Genomic DNA, 19,847 nt, shown 5'->3' with positions numbered 1-19,847 from the left:
AGGCTGTTGATCCCATTAGTTTTATGTGTGAGAAAGTGAGTGAAAGACAAAGAGGATAAAAAAAGAGATTTCCCAATTCTACTTAACTGGTTGCCCAATTATGTGAAATGCTAACTTTGAGCAAGGACGCAAACACAAAACAATTGCGGTTCGACGATGACTTTTTGAGTGTCCTTGCTCGCTCGCTCTCATTCATGAAAGAGAAGAGAAATTTCCCAAACTTCGTGCTGGCTTGTCAGTTACACAACACTGCGGTGTGGCACGCTGCCCTGTTATTGTTAACTGGCCCAGTCTCCAGTTCAGATTTGTGGAGCAAACAGCTCCTTTGCTGCAGCTGATGATGGACATGTGTTTGATAGTTCTTCCACATTCAGTCACATTTCTGGGAACCTCCAGAGGTCCGTCAGAGCAAATCAAGTTTAAGCCATATCATTTCAAGAGACCTCAATTGCAATAATTTCTTTGTTGAGTTGGGCCTATTTGGTCCATTTTGCGTAATGTGTGTATTTTAAGTTGATTATATATATATCCCAGTTGATGCCACAGTGTATGTTATTCAATCATGATGATTCCTATGTAACTGATATATAATCTGGCATTGTATGTGACATGTTAAGATGTATGTATGCATTGTCTCAGCCTTGCCTCTGTGTGTATGCGTACAGTGGGAAAGCGATGAGGTTTGCAAAATCCTTTTTCGAGCATATTTGCAGAGGACTCATTGTCTCGCGTCCCCTGCTGTTTGTGGTGTATTTCAATCCTGAGAATCAGCATTTACATTGTGGATCTGGATCAGAAATGAAAAAACTTGAGAGAAAATTGAGACGCCTTGTCTGAGGAACAGAGGGAAAGCATATGTTTTCTTGTTATAACAGTAATCGGCTGAACAAAAAGGCGTGTTGGTCAAAGAGTGCAGCTCAAAGATCCTCAGTCTGAATATACAGTACAGGATGGAGAAACCGCAGAGGGCAAAGTGATAAACCAGGTGAGTGTGTATAAGGTCTGAGAAAAACTTCTCCACTATCACTTAAACAGCAATAACACCATGGCCCTTTGAGCAAGGCTGCGTATGTGCAGTGTAACTGGAGGTAATGTGTTAGGCTATTTCTTTGCCGGATGTGGAGGATGCCACTTTCCTGTCAACAGCACGGTGGCAGCTAGACTTCATGAAGTGACTGAGCCTATGATCCCCATGTATACTCTGTGTGAACTGTATGAAACCAAACACTGTATAGATACAGTGAACACACACACACACACACATACTGTGCACAAACAATAACAAATATCAGAGGAATACAGAGAAACACTCACTCACTTTGTTCATGGTGTGAACGTCTGCTGGATGAAGCTTTTAGAGTCAGGTCTCCACAAGTATACAGCGCAAGGGAACACTTTCCATATTAGGCCTCAACTGAAACTATATGGAGACAAAGTTAAAGATAAACTGCTGTAATGACCATCTTCCCTACGTCATTTTTTTAAGGCAATTTTCTTTTGTTGCCGTGCTTCCTCTTCTGTTCAGGCACCACCTTAGAATAACATTCATTCTTTAAGACAGAGAGGATGCCATTGTGATGACCTTGTTCTCCTGTACATTCAATGAATTCCTTTTCTCCTTACATCTACTTTCACCCAAAACCCAGCAATAGTCCCTTGTTACAGAACATTACAGGTTCCAACAAATAAACTACATTGTTTACAGTACATACTGTATGGCCAGGTTTCTGATGCACATGCCAAACGCAACTCAGGTTTTTCTATGATTACTATGTTACCCTCTCTTCCAAGCTCGACTGCCTCCTGGCACTCTCATTTAGCTTTTCGAAAACAAACTCAAAATCATTTAATAGAGCTGATTTGAGAGCCTTTGGGAGGGGAGCTGAATTTACGCCCCATGGCCCTGGAAAAAAGGCAGGGATAGGGCTAGATGGAAGGATCACAGTGCAACAGTAAATAATGTTACAGTATGAATAATGAGCTCCCTCCGTTGCCGTGGGCCTCAACTGGACTAATGACAGAGACCTGTTTTAGATTAGGACTTTTCACAAACATACACACACGGATACGCATTCATGACCCAAAACACACAACCCCACGTATGCTCCTAAGGGAGGTCCTGTCAGTTTAGATCATCTGTTGCCCACGGTGAAAATATCTCTGGGCCAAGTTCTGAGACAGTTCATTTAAAAAGGGGGGAGAGGGCATCACACACACATCTTTAGTCATCCATTACCCCTTTTCTTTGAATTTTAAAGTATATAAGTTGCCCGTTTTCCTTTGCTGGTCTCACCGTTTGCTGAGTTTCTCATCTTCTGAAAAAGCTTAAACTCAAACCTCCTTCAGCAGTGGCTCAGTTTTTTCAGAGCTACACAATATTTGATCAATCCACTATGCATCACTTCAAGTCCCTATCATGGTGCAGGTCTGCCACCTGCTGTCAGCAACAGGTTGAGAATTAAAGAGTCATGCAATGATATGCACATCAAGATTTATTGTTTTCTTCTTCTTAAAAATCCAGTTTTAATGTCAATATCTCCCAAAAGACAGAAAACAAATAATTCATTCATATTAAATATATTTCATTTTAAAACTGCAAACTCCATCTACAGAGACAGTGAGATTCGGCTGCTCTATACATATATGCAAACTCTCTAGAAGTTGTGGTAATGTCAACACTGCCGGACTAATAAATATAGTAAGAAAGAGTGCTTATGTCAGGAGGCTACGATTGTAAAGTGAAAATCTGTCTGTCAAGCATTCAGGTGCCCGAAATGACCAGAATAAAAAGGGGTGGGACATCATTAAAAATACATGTACAAGCATGCTTCATCATGTAAATGTGACAACAGTGTTGTTATATACTCCGATCATACAAGTTTCTTTTAATCTGTCGAGTTCTGATTCCGCCACTCAATTAGGTTATGCTGGTAATTAAGAAGATTTGTTCTCTAAGTGCATCTGCAGAAGAACGTGCGTAAACGCCAAACACTCAAACACCTTGGCCGCACGACTGCAGCCAAAATCAGCGATACAGGAGTTAAATCTAAGCCAAGCGCTGTAGTGCTAATTCATGTGCCTTCAGCTGATTCCTCCTTGGTCCTATTTCTGTGTCAAATTGTCTCTTGACTGTTTGTTGTTTCAGTCTCAGTTCATATCCTCCCCACAGCTCTGGGCTCCGCTGGCAGGGAGGGAATAAGTCGAGGCCGGGTTTACAGAAGGTGAGAAGGCTTCATAAGTCTCTTCTAGCCCCTCATCGCTTCTCCAGCTTCTTGAACCTGGCTTCTGTGAACACAAGGAAAGACAGGGACTTGAACTTCACGCTGTGGCGAATGGCTGCTAATAGTGCAACAGCAACATGATCAGGTTATGTCTTTGTAAGATGCAATGGAGATATATTTAGGTGAGGGGTTTGTCTGTAGAGTAGCAGCACCATCTGCTGGTGGACTTCAGGATGTTTTTCAGTATAGGATCATGAGGCGGCAGTGCAAATACAATACCAATACACTTCCCAGACAAAATATCCAGCACTTAAAGAAAGAGACTTATGTTTGTCGTCATCCGAAGAGTACACTCTCAAACGTTTACCAAACTCAATTAAAAAGGTGGAGTCAGAAATTCTGGAAGACGCTTGTTGTCAAAATCACCTTTTGTCAGAATCAGTGAATAACTCCTCACGATCCGCTCACTACCTGTTGTACTGTGTGTGCGCTGAAGAAAAAAATCCAGTGTTAATATTAAGCCTGGGCTCCGTCTGTAAACAGACATGTTGCGAGCTACGGTGGGCCCCCTTTGTTTACATACCAGTTTACAGAGCCTCGCCTGGGTATGTTAACACCAGATTTTCTTTCAGCGCACACAGTACAGACAGGTAGCAGATTGTGAGGAGAAGATATTCTCTGACTTCTCCAGAATCGCTGACTCCACCTTTAGGTAAAGAAAGCATGTCTACAGAATCAGTCTCAATGAGGCTACTGAACATTTTATGCATGCACACTTACCCAGTTTCTTGGAGTACGCGTCCATCTTGTAAGCAGCTTGTTCAAGTGACGACACTTGTTCCTCAATCTGATTTATCTGGTCCAAGTAGGGCTGCAGGCTAGCATCTAAAGCAAACAGACAAACCAGCCAGACGTTCAGAATGGAGAAGTAGAAGTAGTGCATGAACTAGAAATAACAACGCCAACGGTAGTGCAATCTTTCTGAGTGTTTGTGCAGTTAAAAGTTTCTCACTCACACTTGTTGTTGAGATCCTGCAGGTTCCGGCTGATGTTGATGCTGATGTCTTTCATTTCCATGTACTTCAGACTGGTCAGCTTGTTCATGTTCTCCAACAGACAGTAGTCCTCGCAAGTAGCTGAACAGGTAAGGACACAGGGAGAAGGCACAGAGAAGAACAAATAAGGAATGAAAGGAGAGCATTAGTCCGTCACTGTGTTGGTATTGTGTTTCCCCTTTGCAGGGAACATAAGAGAAACGAAGATGTGTGCCGTTGGTTAACATACCTGTTAGCTCTCCTTGCAGGAAGACGGACATCTTTTCAAACATGTCAGTGCACAGCTCGTTGATATCAGGCTCTGCAGGCTCCACAGCCTCCTCTGCTGTCTCTACACCTCCGTCACCTGGGGGCAGGTAAACAGGTTCAACACTGCATGTTTACTCAATGGAAAACAAAATAAATCCAAATATTAGAAACATACAAAAGTGAGAATCTTGACAAAGATATAACCCACACTAAATAGTAATGTTTTGTTCATTGTATGCTACGTTAGCATTAGCACGCTACGGAAGCTGCAAGGAGACAGCACTCACTGTTTGTGCTAGGCTTTTTGGGAACAACCGCCGGGTTTTCCGCCCCATCCACTGGGGCTTCTCCTGGGCCGCTGGACGTACCAGTGGGGTTCAGAGCCGCTAACTGGGCCGCTGGTATCCTGGAGATGCTGTCCATGGCTGCGGCTTCGTCGCCCGTTGCAGCCATTTTGTTCCTGTTTTGAGTTTTCTTTGTCACATGAGCTGAGCTGAGTGTTCACGTGACGTCCGCCCGCCACCCCCACCACTACCCGACTCGCGCGCATTGCCACGCCCTGCTGCCTGTGTGAGAGGCATGCGGGTTTAATTAGACGGTTATATTGAATATTTTTACAAATGTTAGCTGGAAAACCAAACTTTAAAAAAAGTATACATGTGCAGCTGTTAATACATCGATAACATGTACACGGAGTTAAAGGCCTTTTTAAAAAATAGGCCTAGCAGCTTCTCCCACTTTTACACTTGAATCTTCATGGCTGCGCGAGACTACTTGATTCATAATGGGCGCCTTCAAATGAGAAGGCTAGGCTAATTAACAGAAAAAGGAAGAAATAAAAGAAAATTCTTGTTCTTGAAAATAAGAAGATTCTTGGCATTTATCGAATTAGCACATTGTCAGGGGGCTGCAGTGTGCCACAGCAGGTAGGCTATAATTAGGCTACAGACTTTTATCGTTATGAACTAACCTAATGTATAGCCTAATTTAACCTAATGTATAATTTAATGTAATATAGCAGCCTATTAATCATACCATTTTCTTATCTGAATTGCATATTTCATTAAAATAAGGGATTTTATGGCTTTTGCATTTTTTGTTTCCATTCATTACGCGATTGCTTTTAAGTGACACTCCACAAGCAAAGTTGTTCTTGAATGATGAACTGAAGAGTTAACCAATTCTTAAGCTTCTGTTTTGTTCCCAAATGACCATGTGGCAACAATATATTTTGAATATATTATTAACCTCAACAATTTAATTCTCCATACTATTACCAATGTTATGCAAGGTATTTACTGTTATCAATCACAATGATGAGCACCTCTTCTAAATAAATAACATTAGCACCGAACAACCTGTTAAGATTCTCCATTAACATTTAGGACAGTGTGAGTTGTCATAACTCTTACCTTGGCTGAAATAACATGAGATTTATTTTATAAACTATATCCTCATTGTGGAAGCAGAAAAAAGTGTTTCCATTCTTAATAAAACTACATATTTCCTGGGATTCTATGCAACACTGACACCATACAACACTAGCCTATATAGGCAACTGTTGTCAAACAGTAATGCTTAGAATTCATTACACCGTGCAGGATTCTTGGCTGTGCGCGTTCACGCGGGGAGCATGCAGTTCTTGGCAGACGGAACTCGTCGTAACACCTGCGCTGTGGTGGAGGAAGCCAGATCGTGACAGGCTAGTAGCAGCGGACTGTAAACATGGCGGCGTGCACAGCTACAGGGCTGTGCCGAAAACCCCGTTACTATTAGCCTGAGAGACGGAGACACCCCAACATGGAGACCGAGGAGGAGCAGCACATAACCACGCTCCTCTGCATGGGCTTCCCGGATCCCGACGTGATACGGAAAGCGCTCCGGCTAGCTAAAAACGACATCAACGAGGCAGTGGCGCTCCTGACGAACGAAAGCCCCGGACTCGGGTATGGATATGAGCCGATGGAGAGTGGGCCTGCCCCAGGCGTGGGCTCGAGTGGAGAGGGGGAAAACAGCGGGAGGACCGGGACGGGAGGGTTTGACCCCCCGCCCGCATACCACGATGTAGTGGACAGCGAGGTAAGACCTAATGGAGCGAGGGAGAAGAGCATGGTTTACTGGAGCTCACTGGGAGAGACCGGGCTCGCCCATTTAACTAGCTAAACTTAGCAGCTTCAATGCTACATGCACCGAGCCCAACGTGAGCTGTCAGAGCAGGAGGTGAAATGCCCAACGGTCCTGCGGGACAGGGCATGCCACAGGCTCAGAGAGACTGAAAGGTTGTCCGCCTACATGAAGCTAAGATACTGAAATGATGAAGCATAATAGCTCATCTTAACTTACTAGCTAACCCAGCTAGCTAGTAGCTGGCTGGCTAACGTTAGTTGGGAGCTGGAAGCGCCAGTAACTGGACCAGGTGTAGCGGCACAGAGGCATCACTAGAGGGGCTGCAATCACATATTTCATTTGAACTGGGAGTAGTAGTGGTTGGCAATCAGAGCGAACAGTTTGCTTGCGGACAGCCTCCTATGCATGGGTTAGACATGGTTAGACCCCGTTAGCTGCAGGATAGTTGACAGTGGCACCATGCACTAGAGTCCACTAGAACCGGTCTCAGAAGCGGTTTCGCAATGTCCTTGGCAAACGTGGCCATTTTGATCATTCCTATGTCCACATTTCAGCTATTAAAATAATACTGTCTTGTGTCACTTGATGATTTTATCATAAAGAGTGGCATTTGATGTTTTGACTAATTATTGCTGCTCTGACAGCGATATGACATATTGTCAGTGATTTACCTACATGTGCTATGACTTGGCCCTAGTTGTCTGTGTTTATGTAATGTTGTAAGCATATTCTGCATGGGTTACTCATAAATACCTGCCTTCATAATACATGGCAAGATTGACTTCATCAACTTGACCTAAAACCTGTTGCTTGATTTCTAGATCTCCTAGAACCTTCAATGGGGAGCAAAGCTTTCTCAGGAAGGCTCAAATCATTTCATCCGTCAGATTGTTGATTTAGACTCAACCACTTGTTGTTTCCCTTTGATGGAGACACTGTTTGAGCTGCTGAGATTTTGGCTCAGCAGAATAGGAACAAGCCAAATAGTCCTGTCGCACCTTTTGGCCAATCATTTTCATCTCGTTTCCTCCTCATACATTTCCCACTGCTGCCAAGCACTGATATACAGGTTGGTATAAGAAGTATAATATAAACAACAATTGGTATTTTCAGTATGCGGACAATAGCACTCACTTGCAGGCCCCTGTTAATATATAATAAGCATATTTCTTTCCGTATGCCAATAATGGTGTTGTTGGTTCAAACCAATCCCTCTAACAGCTGCTGAATTCCCCTTTCCTTTGCGTCCACATGCCTAAGAAATTTAATCGAACCTATCATTCCTTTTAAAACCAACTTGCAAACATGAAGGATTACTGCATGACGTTTCTACGGTTTATTGCCCTCTCATGTGTATTATTGAGACGTTTACACAAATCATATTAGTCCTGACAGGAAGCCATTATCGTTTATTTGTTTCCTTTCTTCTCTCCCTCTGTTCGCTGTAGTTGTGCTCACGAGCCGTGTCATAGGTCATCGGTCCCATGTTTTTCTCCTAAATATAGCCCTGCAGCTTCTTGGACACACACAAACACATTGCAGTTTTTTTTGAAGGGAGGGGGGAGTCCCAGGAGGGTTGCAGACGGGTGCATGGTAACAGAGTGGCGCTGAGTTACCTCATCTGTGTATTGGTCGGATACATTCTTATTTAATCAATGGATTTGGTTTGTATACTCAAGTTACCTTTTTTCAGTGAGTCCTGATTTAATTGAATGTCTCTTCTTGGGTTATTACCTGTAGAGGAGAAAAACAGGTTTTAAAAAAAGTGGACAAATGAGTTGAACTTGCAATAGTTTAATCATTGGTTAAGGAATGAGAGTTGCAGCCCAGGGCTCAGTCATAGCTCAAGGTACGTTTTCATACAAATAGAGAAATCACCCCGCAAACGTATATCATTAGTAGGTGTCAAATCTGACGTGCTGCCACAGTGTTGCACGCGCCGTGTTCTGAAATGTCCCGCACTGAGCAGTTTAATCATGAATATTCAGAGTCAGATGACCTCATGAATATGTAAACACTTTGTGATGTAAATAATTCACAAATCCTTTGTCTGCTGTGGCTTTCACCACACGGACTCATAGACTTGACTTCACTGCCATTGATTGGCTTTTTGTGTTCTCTTAGCGGGAGGAGGCAAGTCACCTTTTGAGTGAGTGGTATGTTATCTTGCTTACTTACCCTTTTCAGGAAATATGCAATCACGGGGAGCATCATACCGCTAACAAGAGAGCATAATTTGACACATTGTGTGGCAGGGTTATACACCTCACAACCCTTTTTGACTTTATCGCTAATTGAAACGCTTGAAAACAAGTCTTCTTTTGAAAGCTTCTTGGGAGGAAGTCGATGGACAAAGGAAGATGCGGAGATGAAGGGTAGATCATTGAGGAGAGAGGACAGACTTTTTTTTTTTTTTTAATGGCTGCTATCGCTCTCCTCCCAAGGGAGGAAAGAGTGGAGCATGCTCATCCTGTCTGCCTTTTATCTATGCCGAGGAGGACGCCGTTTGGATTATCCCCACTCAGAGGACAGGCTGCAGTTTGATAAAGCAGCGTTTGAAGCAGGGGACTGGGCTGTGTGAAGTAAAGTCTCCCAAAGCATTACTATTAGGAAATTAATCGTGTCACCTGTATGTGTGTGTTTACAGAGGAGCAATGACGAGAACGGGAACTGCTCGGGGGGCAGCATGGAGTTCCCCACCACCAACCTGTACGAGCTGGAGAGCCGAGTGTTTACCGACCACTGGTCCATTCCCTACAAGAGAGAGGAGTCCCTGGGCAAGTGTCTCATCGCGTCCACCTGCCTCGCTCGGCACGGTAAGACAACTACGTTTGTTTTGGGTGAACATCTCGGTTTTGGGAAGGTCTGCACTGAACTGATTTCTCAAGTCAGTGTTATTGTGTAGGCAGCAGCATGTTTTGTTTGGACTGCTGGGTGTTTTTTATTTTGGACATTTGGCCCTTGTATTACATTGCTCAATCTGTGTCTCCGTCTGTGTCTGCAGCCAATGTTTTTTTTTCCCCTCCATGTTTTTGGTTGTAAATCATCAAGACATCTCCCTCTCTGTCAGGTCTTGCCGACGCTGATGAGAACTGCAAACGGTTCATTGAGCGGTGCATGCCGGAGGCCTTTAAAAAGGTGAGCAGCAGAGACGCTGAGATCCCCAGTGACCGCGTTAAACTAATTAAGTTCCACAAAAAATATTTCAAACCCGACTTTTCCTCTTGTTCACCGCCAACAGTTGCTGACCAGCAGTGCCGTTCACAAATGGGGCACAGAGATTCACGAGGGAATCTACAACATGCTGATGCTACTGGTGGAGCTGGTGGCAGAGAGGGTGAAGCAGGACCCTGTGCCTATAAGCCTGATGGGAGTCCTGACTACGGTTTGTACTTCCTATCGCTTTCCGCCCTTCATAATATTTGTCTTTTTGTATTGCAATAATGTCAATTCTCAAAACCTCAATACTTCTTGTGCTCTGAATCGGATTGTTTCCAATGCCAAGCCACATCTTTTATTGAGCTTATGTTTAAATCTTATCTTCCTCCTGAGTAATAATTTACCTGTGTATCAAAAAATATTGGTCCACTTTTATAAAGAAATACTTCTTCTGTCTGTCCTTTTTGGAATTCAGGCATGTGAGAGTACATGGTTGAAATGTATGTGTGGAGTATATGTGTTTTAAGTTCTGCGTCCCTGTTGTATGTGTCTAGGCCTTTAACCCGGACAACGAGTACCATTTTAAGAACCGGATGAAGGCCTGTCAGAGGAACTGGGCTGAGGTCTTTGGAGAAGAAGCCAACATGTTTGCCGTCTCTCCCAGCAACACCTATCAGAAAGTAAGGGATGCCCCCGGCTTGCCATTATATCCAGCCAGTATGTAAAGCTGTGCTCGTATTAATATACACACTTCCTTATTTAGCCTATGTGTACTGTGCACAGTCGCCCATGTGTTGTGTAACTGAGCCACGGCGTCTCGGCCCAAACATGTGTGACTGACATACAGCAGCTGTCAGAAAAAAAACAGTGTGTGTGTGTGTGTGTGACGACAATTTGCAGTGTCATTTCCAAATAAGTCCATTGAAAACATGCTTTAATCTCTTTCAGGAGCCTCACGGTTGGCTGGTTGATCTGGTGAATCGAGTGAGTAATGAGCGCTCACCCAGATATTGCCTACATGTTATTGTGCCATAGTTGTATCAGTTTATCCTCATCCCTCTCCTTTGCTCTTTTTGTTTTTTTATTCAAGTTTGGAGAGTTGGGAGGATTCACTGCCATCCAGGCAAAGCTCAACATGGACGAAATCGAGATCGCTGTAAGCAGAACCCCTCTTTACTTTCACTTTAGGCTGGACCGCAGAGCGAGGCTCAAACAGGACTAATCCATGCTGTATAAGTAGGCCTACCGGTACTTTAAGAAAGACAGTGTTTTAATGAAAGCGGCTTTGCTATGCCACAGCGGGTAGCCTGTATATGAGTCAGTGTTTCCCCCAGCGCTTTATAGTTAAGGCGGCCGCCTTAGCAAAACCAGCCCCCCGCCTTGACTACTGACCGACCAAAAAAAAAAAAAAAATTAAATCTTTATTTTTTTTATTTTTAGTGCTGCACAATTAATGTACTAGCAAGCGCGATGTGTGATTTTTCATGGTCAGAAATGCGCGAAAGGCCGTGATTTGCGGTAAATAAATGTGCACATATGTCTCCAAGCGTTTCTCTCTGCTCAGACTATCAGCTGCTCTGTGTCGGGGGCTCTGCGCGCGCGACCGTCCCGCGCTGCGCGCGACTACGGCATGTACGCGGGAAACGAGCAGCAGCAAACCGACATTTAACCTGTGGCGATAATAAACGCAGTGCGGTTCTATGGGGATATTTAGCTGAACAGAAAGAAGTGCTCTGCAAAGCTAGACTAGTTTAACACTCCACATCACCGTGGCAACACAACTTATCGGCTCATACAGCGCAGAGAAAAGTCTGATACATGCATGAGAGTGATGGCCCAGGCACCTTTCAGTAAGTTTACAGAAGTGCACACTGTAACTGTCTTTGAAATGCATTTAGTAATTTTAAGGGGAAAACACATTGTATTATTTCAATTATTGAATTATTTTTCAAACAGCATGCTAGTGTAGCCATACAAGATTTATTTTTCTGAATTTTAAATGCTGCTTTATTTTTATGTTTTAAATTTGGAAATACATGTTCCAAAACAACCAATAACCTCTGTATTTAAAAAGAAATCAAGCAAGTAGGCTAATAATAACCATATATGAATTAATCGCATCACAGTATGCCTATTGTCCACAATAATCTCACAACAGCCCCCCATCCAAAAAGGAACTTTAAAAAGCACTTTGATGTGCATACACATGTTAAGTGTATGGTCCATTATTTTTATTTAGTGTGTCTGCATGGTATTGCACCAAAACAGTAGAACTTTTCTTTAATTGTATTTTGTACCGTCTGCATGTTTGCACAAAATGTGCACATAGCAAACAAAATTGCACAACTGTAAGGTCAGTGTCATTCAAATAAACAGAACTATTTCTTTAGGGCGCATTGGCATCTTTGAGCAAAATACCCCCAAAATTTTCGCCGCAGCGCTTCGCGCCGCGCCTCCTGTACGGCTAGACAGTGACCACCTTGACTAAGACATTTCCTGGGGGAAACACTGTGAGTGGTGTCTCTCCCTCATGTGCCTGCAGACGCACAGAGTGAAATATTAAGTTATTTCACCAACATAGCCGACAGTCAGGGCGAGCCCACTGACACCACAAAATAAATATGTAAAATGTGTTTTTAAATCTATTGACCACATGCCGACCTGGTTAAATAGCCTCGTTAAAAGAAGACCGGCTAGAGAAAGTGGTAGATAACATAGGCTTAATGACCTCAAATATAAGAAAAACCAACCATATTTTTTATATTCTGACACACTGCATTATAATGTAGAATGTCCAGCCATATGCTAGGTATTCACCTAGTCTTGTTTTGCTGTTTTCCTGAAGTATCTTTAGCCTAGTGAAAAGTTCCCACCCTTGTGATGGATGCAGAGGGGGGCCTCGTAGACAGACTTTGAGCAAGCCTATACAGGCAAAAGGTCACCGTGTTCACTCCCACTGCTCTCAGCTGCAGGGTGCTGAATGTCTCTCTCTCTCTCTCTCTCTTTCCTCCTCACTAGTACTCACTTACACACAAACACTCCCTGTCATCCTCCCGCTGTGCGATGGGTTGAAATGCTCTGTTGTGTTAGGTGTTTCTGAGGCATCCTTGTACTTGACGCTTCCTTCTGGGAACCTGGCCGGAAACCGCGGCAACGCTCAGCCATTGATTCAAACACACACACACACATGCGAGCGCCCTCCCCTCTCTCTAGCCATTTAGCATATTAATAAGGCAGTGACTGGTTTCAGATCAGCGTTTGCACTGTCCGCTAGCTCAACAGGGTGTGTAAGCTGTCAGATAGACACCCAACATTCTTCAAGCACAAGTGAGATAGAGAGAGTGAAAGTGAAAGGAGAAAAGATAATGGGAGGAGTGCTCCCTCCTCAACTGCCTCCCATGGGTGACTCATTCATTTGTCTGCTTTGAGCCGGAAGTGGAGTGCAAGAGGGGGTATTAACTGAGTGAATAGAGGAGGAAGGTGGAGGAGATGGCAAGGGCCATGAAGAAAAGACTGGAACTATTCATGAAGCCCCTGTGATTTAGTACCCAATGACAAATGACAGCTGCGCTCCGGTATTGGAAAGTCATCCACACATCTGTTTACGCTCCCTCGCATACAACAGGGAAAACACAGTATCGGTTCAAGCACAGCTCAACTTCTGACTTTTCAAAATGTGTGAGGAGCCCAGTCTCGCTAATATGCAAGACTTTCTTCTTACTTGGTCATACTCAGCTGGTACGGATAAGTTGATTTCCTTTTCTGTTTGTGTCATGCCTCAGCTATTCTCTCTCTCTCTTTCCACAGAGCGTGTCAGCTCTGGTCCAGCCTCTTGGGGTCGCGGCAGAATACCTCAACTCCAGTCTCGTCCAGGTGAGCGATCTTACCTTCATAATGGAATTCTAGTTTTGTTTATAGTTTGTGTTTTTTTTTGTATGTCCTTTCTTTTGTCTGAACCTCCTACGAGGAACTTCCAAATGTTTATGAAACAGTCTTATTTTTCCTCTGATGATCATAAATGACCTGTAACAGCAAACGAGACCATCACCGAAAAAATCGCTATGATTTATATAGTTATATTATTATTATTAATGCGTTTTGCTCGGTTACGGGGACTTGGATAAAAATTGATTTACGGCAGGCAGACCGGAACATCCTGTGTTTATGAACGGTATTAAATCAAAGTTGACTTTGTTTCACCATTGTCGTACATAGTCGTGTATAAGTACATCATCTCGTCGTGTCCTGTGGTCTCCTTCACTAGCTTCCTCAACAAATGAACAAAAGCACGCGCTTGGGTGCTGGGGTCTTAAAACACCACCGCTCTTCTCCAAAGGTGTCGTTAGAATCAACAAAATTATAATTTTAATTAACTTTTATTAACTGCTGCTACTCTGTATGTATATGTCGACATTCTCCCTATTTCCCCCTCGTATAACCTTGTTCCAGTGTTGAAATAATCAGTTGTCTTTGTTGACGTGGCCCTTTTGTGCTCGGTTCTATTTTTAATGTGCTGTATCCTCTTACTGTTTTTTGCTGCTTCAGTTGGTCCATTTTCCTCACGGCAATCCATAACGTTTTTCTACTGTTTTTCTCTAGCCCATGCTGGACCCAGTCATCCATAAGATGATCACATACGTGCAGAACCTGGAGGAGAAGGACCTTAAAGACAAGGTAGATTTTTCTGTTTTGTCACCATGACTGATACGTCCAGCTTTATGTGCACTGGGTCTGGGAAGCCAGTGAGGAATATATTTTCATTGTTGCTGCACTTCTATTGTGGAATGTGATATTCGGGGGAGGGGGGGGTGTCAGTTTTCAGTTAACGGGAGGAATTTAAATCTTAATTTGATTGGATCACAGCAGGTTGCAGAGCTGCGATAAGACTTTTGCTATAAAACTACTCAACAGTTAACAAAGGGAGTGGTGGGTTTAGGTCATGTTATTTTCAATGTTGTTTTACTGTATCCTTTTAGAATTTGAAGTTGTAATATTCTCCTTTTTTGAAATGTAGCGTCTGGTGACCATCCCGGACCTGCTGTCGGCCATCAAGCTACTGTGTATGCGCTTCCAGAGGGAGCTGGTCACTGTGGTGGATGACCTGCGGTTGGACACACTGCTGCGCATGCTCAAAACCCCACACTTCTCCACCAAGATGAACTCCCTGAAAGAGGTCAGAGCTTTTTTTTCAAGGATTTCGTACGATAACGCTCTTTCTTGTTCGTTTAAATGGGTTTTTGATCTCATCTCGTTTTTTTTCTTTCTACTGTGTCTGCTCTGTCTCAGGTGACTAAGTTGATAGAGGAGAGCACTGTTTCTAAGACGGTGAAGAATGCCATCGACACGGATAAACTCTTGGACTGGCTGGTGGAGAACTCAGTCCTCTCAATAGCACTGGAGGGTAAAGAGCACGCTTCATTTTAATGCCACAAACCCATTCAAACCAGGTGTTGTCACACAGTGCTTTGCTAAACACTGCGTACAACATGATCAGGCTTTGTGTGGAGGGTTGACTGTGTTCACTGTATTGCAGGCAACATCGACCAGGCTCAGTACTGTGATAGAATTAAGGGAATCATTGAGTTGCTGGGGAGCAAACTGTCGCTGGACGAACTCTCCAAGATCTGGAGGATACAGGTCAGCAGCACTACATCGCAATAATAACAACACAGCAATATCTGTGGTATATAGCATGATCGGCCACGTTTTCTGCTTTTTTTTAATTGCCAAAGTGTATTTTTATACATACAGATTACTGTCTGTGTTCATGTGTAAGCGCGTATCAGCTTTGTGAGTGTGTGTGTGTGAAATGTCATTGCAGGCGGGCCAGTCTTCCACTGTGATAGAAAACATTCATACGATCATCGCTGCTGCTGCCGTGAAGTTCAGCTTCGATCAGCTCACCCACCTCTTCGTCCTCATACAGAAGGTCAGTGACACACGGGCTCAATGACAAAGTGCTTTGGCGAGTCTAGTCCGTGTACGGCATTAATGAGGACATGGTCTGCGTTTGCTGTCTAGAGCTGGGAGGTGGAGAGCGACCGCGTCAGGCAGAAGCTGCTCAGTCTGATCGGGAGGATCGGCAAAGAGGCTCGCTCCGAAACCACCACCGGAAAGGTTTGTAGGAGTATCAGTAGGATAACACACAATAAAGTCAATGGTGTGTTAAAGGTTTCATAATTGTGTGTGTGTGTGTGTGTGTGTGTGTGTGTGTGTGTGTGTGTGTGTGTGTGTGTGTGTGTGTGTGTGTGTGTGTGTGTGTGTGTGTGTGTGTGTGTGTGTGTGTGTGTGTGTGTGTGTGTGTGTGTGTGTGTGTGTGTGTGTGTGTGTGTGTGTTTAGGTGCTGGAGGTGCTGTGGGAGCTGGCCCACCTCCCCAGCCTGCCCACCAGTCTCGTTCAGCAGGCGCTGGAGGAGCACCTGGGGATTCTGAGCGACGCCTACGCTGTCAAGGAGACCGTGAAACGCAGTTACATCATTAAATGTATTGAGGACATTAAGAAGGTGAGACGGACGTGCTGCAGTATTGTCCTGTCCGTATTGTCCAGACTTGACCATTCACACACGTCTAAAGAAAGCGTGTTCTCTGTTTGCTGTGACAGATTTGTTCTGCAGTTAGCATGGCCTTGTTAGTGCTGCGTGTTAACCCTCAGCTTTAGTTTGTTTCCATCAATGGGCCCCAGCATAGCATCCATGGAGCTGCGTTGAGTTTGATTTTCAAACATCATTATTTTTTTCTACAAAGTCAAGTAAAAGGTTGAAATTCCTCTGTGGGTAAATTGAAACTGTCTTCGCCCATTGCTCCCTTTGTACTCTTTCCCTCTTCTTCTTTTTGTTGTTCCATAGCTCTGCCTCAGTGTTAACTGGAGATCATTTATGAAAACGCTCCCAAACATAATGCTGTCATATTAGTGTGCGCACTATATATATATATATATATATATATATATATATATATATATATATATATATATATATATATATATATATAGTCACAGATAAAGGTGAAGGAAATGGACTCCACTTATATAGAAGGAAAGACCAGCCGGTACAACAGAGCGATCGTCCAGGTTTTTAGTGTACACCTACATGATGATATAGTTTGTTTTAACTGTAGCCACACATCTCTCTCTGTTATTGGGTGTCTAATGGGGATGTGTGTCCCAAAATGTCCCACCCTCAAATCAAATGTATGTTTCTAGACTCACACTCAGGAGGACAGTAAAGGCAGCGACAGTCAGAGCTCGTTTCTTACGGGCACTTGGGGCAAGAAGAAAGCTAACTCTCTGTTCAAAGTAAGAGCAGAAGCCCTCCTCATGTGTATATATATATACTTCCACTGAGAAATCTGTGTATCCAATCTTGCTGCTTCACGCCTGCCAAACAATCGAAAGGGGGGTTTCATTGGTCACGCGTTGATAATTTCACACTCGATTGAACTATCGGGTACTCAAACCAGGTGTGTGTTAATCCTCTGCTTGCCTCGCTAAGAGGGCCTTGGCACTGACTAATAATTACACAGCGGTGTTGATCTTGTCCATTGGGTTGAGAGCTGCTGGATGAATGTTTCAGCTTTGGTGGAAGTGCTCGCACACTTACTCATGCAAAGGGGGATTCGATCAGAGCCATGGATACATAAGAAGAAGGCCTGGATTCATATTTGATTTGGACTATTAAAGTTGTTGTAAGGGAACATAATATAAACTGGAGCCGCATTTAGACTCTCTAGCCTAAGGTTTTATATCCCTGGCTCTGAAGTTTTCCCCTCTTAGTGTTTACACAACTACAAGAACAGTGTGTCTGTGAGGACAAAGCAATGTTATCATTGTAATCATCAAATCTGATTAGCAAACACCATCACAGACCTCTGTTTTTGCAGCACGTGTTTTTCCGTGCACACACCGCTTTAGTTGACGTCATTGTCGTGTGTGTGTGTGTGTGTGTGTGTGTGTGTAACATAACAGGCGTCCCAGCAGAGCAGTCCTCAGGCGGTGTGGGTTGTTCCCGCCCTCCGCCAGCTGCACGAGATCACCCGTTCCTTCATCAAGCAGACCTATCAGAAACAGGACAAGGTAACGCAAACAGGGCACCAGCCACGTCAGCCATATGACCCACTGTGCAGTTGGTGTGATGTAACCTCCCCCCTCTCTCTCTGTGCAGAGCATCATCCAGGACCTGAAGAAGAACTTTGAGATAGTCAAACTGGTCACTGGTTCCCTGGTGTGCTGCCACCGCCTGGCTGTGACCGCCTCGGGGAACAACGGCCTGTCGGGCTCCACGCTGGTGGACGGACGATACACATACCAGGAGGTCAGCCAGTTACATCATCAGAATTGACATTGAGACGCTGTAATGTCATTGTTGTATCGGGAGTCGGTTTACACAGGAAACAGGAAGTAATCCACCATCCCATTATGTCAGTCTACTTTCAGTCCCAAGAATTAATAAATCATCACTATTTGGCTCTGGCAGAGCCTTTTTCTACCAAGCTCCTTTTCCTATGTAAGGGTCTTCCCATTAAAATCCGTGAAAATAGCTCAGTCCATTCTTTTAAAAGCAAACTAAAAACCCATCTCTGCATCTACCTTTCACATCGCTTAATTTCTGTCCTTATACCTCACTAAAGTTACCAAAAATGTAATAAGTCACTGTGAATATTAGGGGTTTGCTCATGCTCATGCATTTTATAGTATGGCCCTATGTATATCATTTCTTGTTCATATTGCTTCTTAGAAAGTAATTATCTTGTTTACTATGGTTTGTTGTGTTATTATATTTGTATTTTGCTTATGTCGTAAAGCCCTTGGAGGCATTTGTTGTGTAACATTTGGCTTAACGATTAATTATGATTGATTGATTGATTGATTGATTGATTGATTGATTGATTGATTTAATAATCACATCAGTGCGTGCTTGAGGGTGAAAATGACGCGTGTCTCTCTGTGGATGTGTGTTTAGTATCTGGACAGCCACCTGCGCTTCCTGGCCTTCTTCCTCCAGGAGGCCAGCCTCTACCTGGTGTGGAACAGGGCCAAGGAGCTGTGGGAGTGCCTGGTGTCGGGCCCCGACGTCTGCGAACAGGACCGCGAGGTATGAAAACACTTGTGCAAATGAAACCTACTTTGTCGTCAGCCGTTTGTTTGCGATTTGCAGTAGCCTGGAGCAAACAAAGGCTGAACACTGCTGATAATGTTGGCCCTCTGTTTTCCACATTTTTTCTTTTTTAGATCAGTGTTCAAGGCCGGTACAAAAACATAACATTCAAATGAGTTCAAAATGAGAACTTTGACCAAACGGTGGCACATTGGATTCATATGTAGGTTTAAGATACTGGTTAAGGATTTTTCCCTGAATAGGGCATTAAAATACATTTGAAGTAGTTGATAAGTATGCTAGAGTTTCAGTTATTGTTATACGTCGATCCTCCATACTATAGTTTGAGAAGATTGTTTAATTAGTCAAGATTTATAGCACTTCTCAATAATAAAGTTACAGTGTTCTTAAGTGTCAAAACGAAAACATTTAAGAAAACACAAGGAAGCATGAAGTGTTCCTCTGTCCCTGTCTGGAATCTGTTCTCTGCCTAGTTCAGTGTATGTGTAGTTCAATTTGATTGTTTTGCTGAAACATGTTCTGTGTTCCATGATGTGGTGCAGTTGTGTTTTGAGTGGTTCACCAAAGGACAACACGACCTGGAGAGTGATGTCCAGCAGCAGCTCTTCAAGGAGAAGATCCTTAAACTGGAACCCTATGAGATCACCATGAACGGTGAGAGACACAGAGGAGGACGTGCACCACTGACAGCTTTTACAGCCTTTCAGCGCTAGTTTATGGATATGATGCAGCAGTTAATATGGTTTATGGTGTCTTCCAGGTTTCAATCTGTTTAAGACCTTCTTTGAGAACGTTAACCTGTGCGACCATCGTCTCAAACGCCAGGGAACTCAGCTGGTCAGTCCTCACTCTTATTGTACCGTAATGTTGGTAAAAGTGGTTGCCGTTTTTTTTTTTATATTCATTGCATCATATGATCTGATT

At 43.6% G+C, this 19,847-nt stretch overlaps 2 protein-coding genes across 5 annotated transcripts in view; one reads left to right on the top strand and one right to left on the bottom strand.

Annotated features, from left to right (window-relative positions):
- Nucleotides 1-2,479: 2,479 nt before the first annotated feature.
- bloc1s2 (biogenesis of lysosomal organelles complex-1, subunit 2) lies at nucleotides 2,480-4,996 on the bottom strand. The gene is made up of 5 exons (XM_080033312.1): nucleotides 4,813-4,996; nucleotides 4,506-4,622; nucleotides 4,238-4,357; nucleotides 4,002-4,106; nucleotides 2,480-3,285 (listed from the first exon to the last, which is right to left on the bottom strand). Exons 1-5 carry the CDS (start codon nucleotides 4,976-4,978, stop codon nucleotides 3,254-3,256), a joined length of 540 nt encoding a protein of 179 aa, XP_079889438.1. The 5' UTR covers nucleotides 4,979-4,996; the 3' UTR covers nucleotides 2,480-3,253.
- A 1,252-nt stretch (nucleotides 4,997-6,248) lies between these two features.
- usp24 (ubiquitin specific peptidase 24) overlaps nucleotides 6,249-19,847 on the top strand; it is a 33,084-nt gene continuing 19,485 nt past the window's right edge. For 2 of the 4 annotated variants that reach the window (XM_080032720.1, XM_080032719.1), the window contains exons 1-21: nucleotides 6,249-6,604; nucleotides 9,300-9,468; nucleotides 9,723-9,790; nucleotides 9,894-10,037; nucleotides 10,366-10,491; nucleotides 10,760-10,795; nucleotides 10,902-10,967; nucleotides 13,619-13,684; nucleotides 14,411-14,485; nucleotides 14,826-14,984; nucleotides 15,098-15,212; nucleotides 15,345-15,448; nucleotides 15,633-15,740; nucleotides 15,833-15,928; nucleotides 16,152-16,313; nucleotides 17,012-17,104; nucleotides 17,774-17,881; nucleotides 17,970-18,119; nucleotides 18,768-18,899; nucleotides 19,466-19,577; nucleotides 19,684-19,760. In XM_080032720.1, coding sequence (XP_079888846.1) covers nucleotides 6,326-6,604; nucleotides 9,300-9,468; nucleotides 9,723-9,790; nucleotides 9,894-10,037; nucleotides 10,366-10,491; nucleotides 10,760-10,795; nucleotides 10,902-10,967; nucleotides 13,619-13,684; nucleotides 14,411-14,485; nucleotides 14,826-14,984; nucleotides 15,098-15,212; nucleotides 15,345-15,448; nucleotides 15,633-15,740; nucleotides 15,833-15,928; nucleotides 16,152-16,313; nucleotides 17,012-17,104; nucleotides 17,774-17,881; nucleotides 17,970-18,119; nucleotides 18,768-18,899; nucleotides 19,466-19,577; nucleotides 19,684-19,760 — 2,445 coding nt within the window. In that variant the 5' untranslated portion in view covers nucleotides 6,249-6,325. The remainder of the gene's footprint in view (nucleotides 6,605-9,299; nucleotides 9,469-9,722; nucleotides 9,791-9,893; nucleotides 10,038-10,365; nucleotides 10,492-10,759; nucleotides 10,796-10,901; nucleotides 10,968-13,618; nucleotides 13,685-14,410; nucleotides 14,486-14,825; nucleotides 14,985-15,097; nucleotides 15,213-15,344; nucleotides 15,449-15,632; nucleotides 15,741-15,832; nucleotides 15,929-16,151; nucleotides 16,314-17,011; nucleotides 17,105-17,773; nucleotides 17,882-17,969; nucleotides 18,120-18,767; nucleotides 18,900-19,465; nucleotides 19,578-19,683; nucleotides 19,761-19,847) is intronic. The other 2 variants (XM_080032722.1, XM_080032721.1) reach the window with 1 other exon arrangement.

Source organism: Ammodytes marinus (genome assembly GCF_949987685.1).
Source record: "Ammodytes marinus genome assembly, chromosome: 8".
In the NCBI taxonomy this organism is placed as follows: domain Eukaryota; kingdom Metazoa; phylum Chordata; class Actinopteri; order Uranoscopiformes; family Ammodytidae; genus Ammodytes; species Ammodytes marinus.
The sequence above is the reverse complement of the archived record's forward strand: the minus strand, read 5'-3'. Positions and strand labels throughout refer to the sequence as shown.

Excerpts from the sequence above, each read along its gene's own strand:
- bloc1s2 (XM_080033312.1), bottom strand. The coding sequence starts at position 4,978 with ATGGCTGCAACGGGCGACGAAGCCGCAGCCATGGACAGCATCTCCAGG. Across the intron at positions 4,358-4,505 it reads CCTGCAAGGAGAGCTAACAG|CTACTTGCGAGGACTACTGT; the intron begins GTATGTTAACCA and ends TTACCTGTTCAG. Across the intron at positions 3,286-4,001 it reads CGCGTACTCCAAGAAACTGG|AAGCCAGGTTCAAGAAGCTG; the intron begins GTAAGTGTGCAT and ends TTGTGTTCACAG.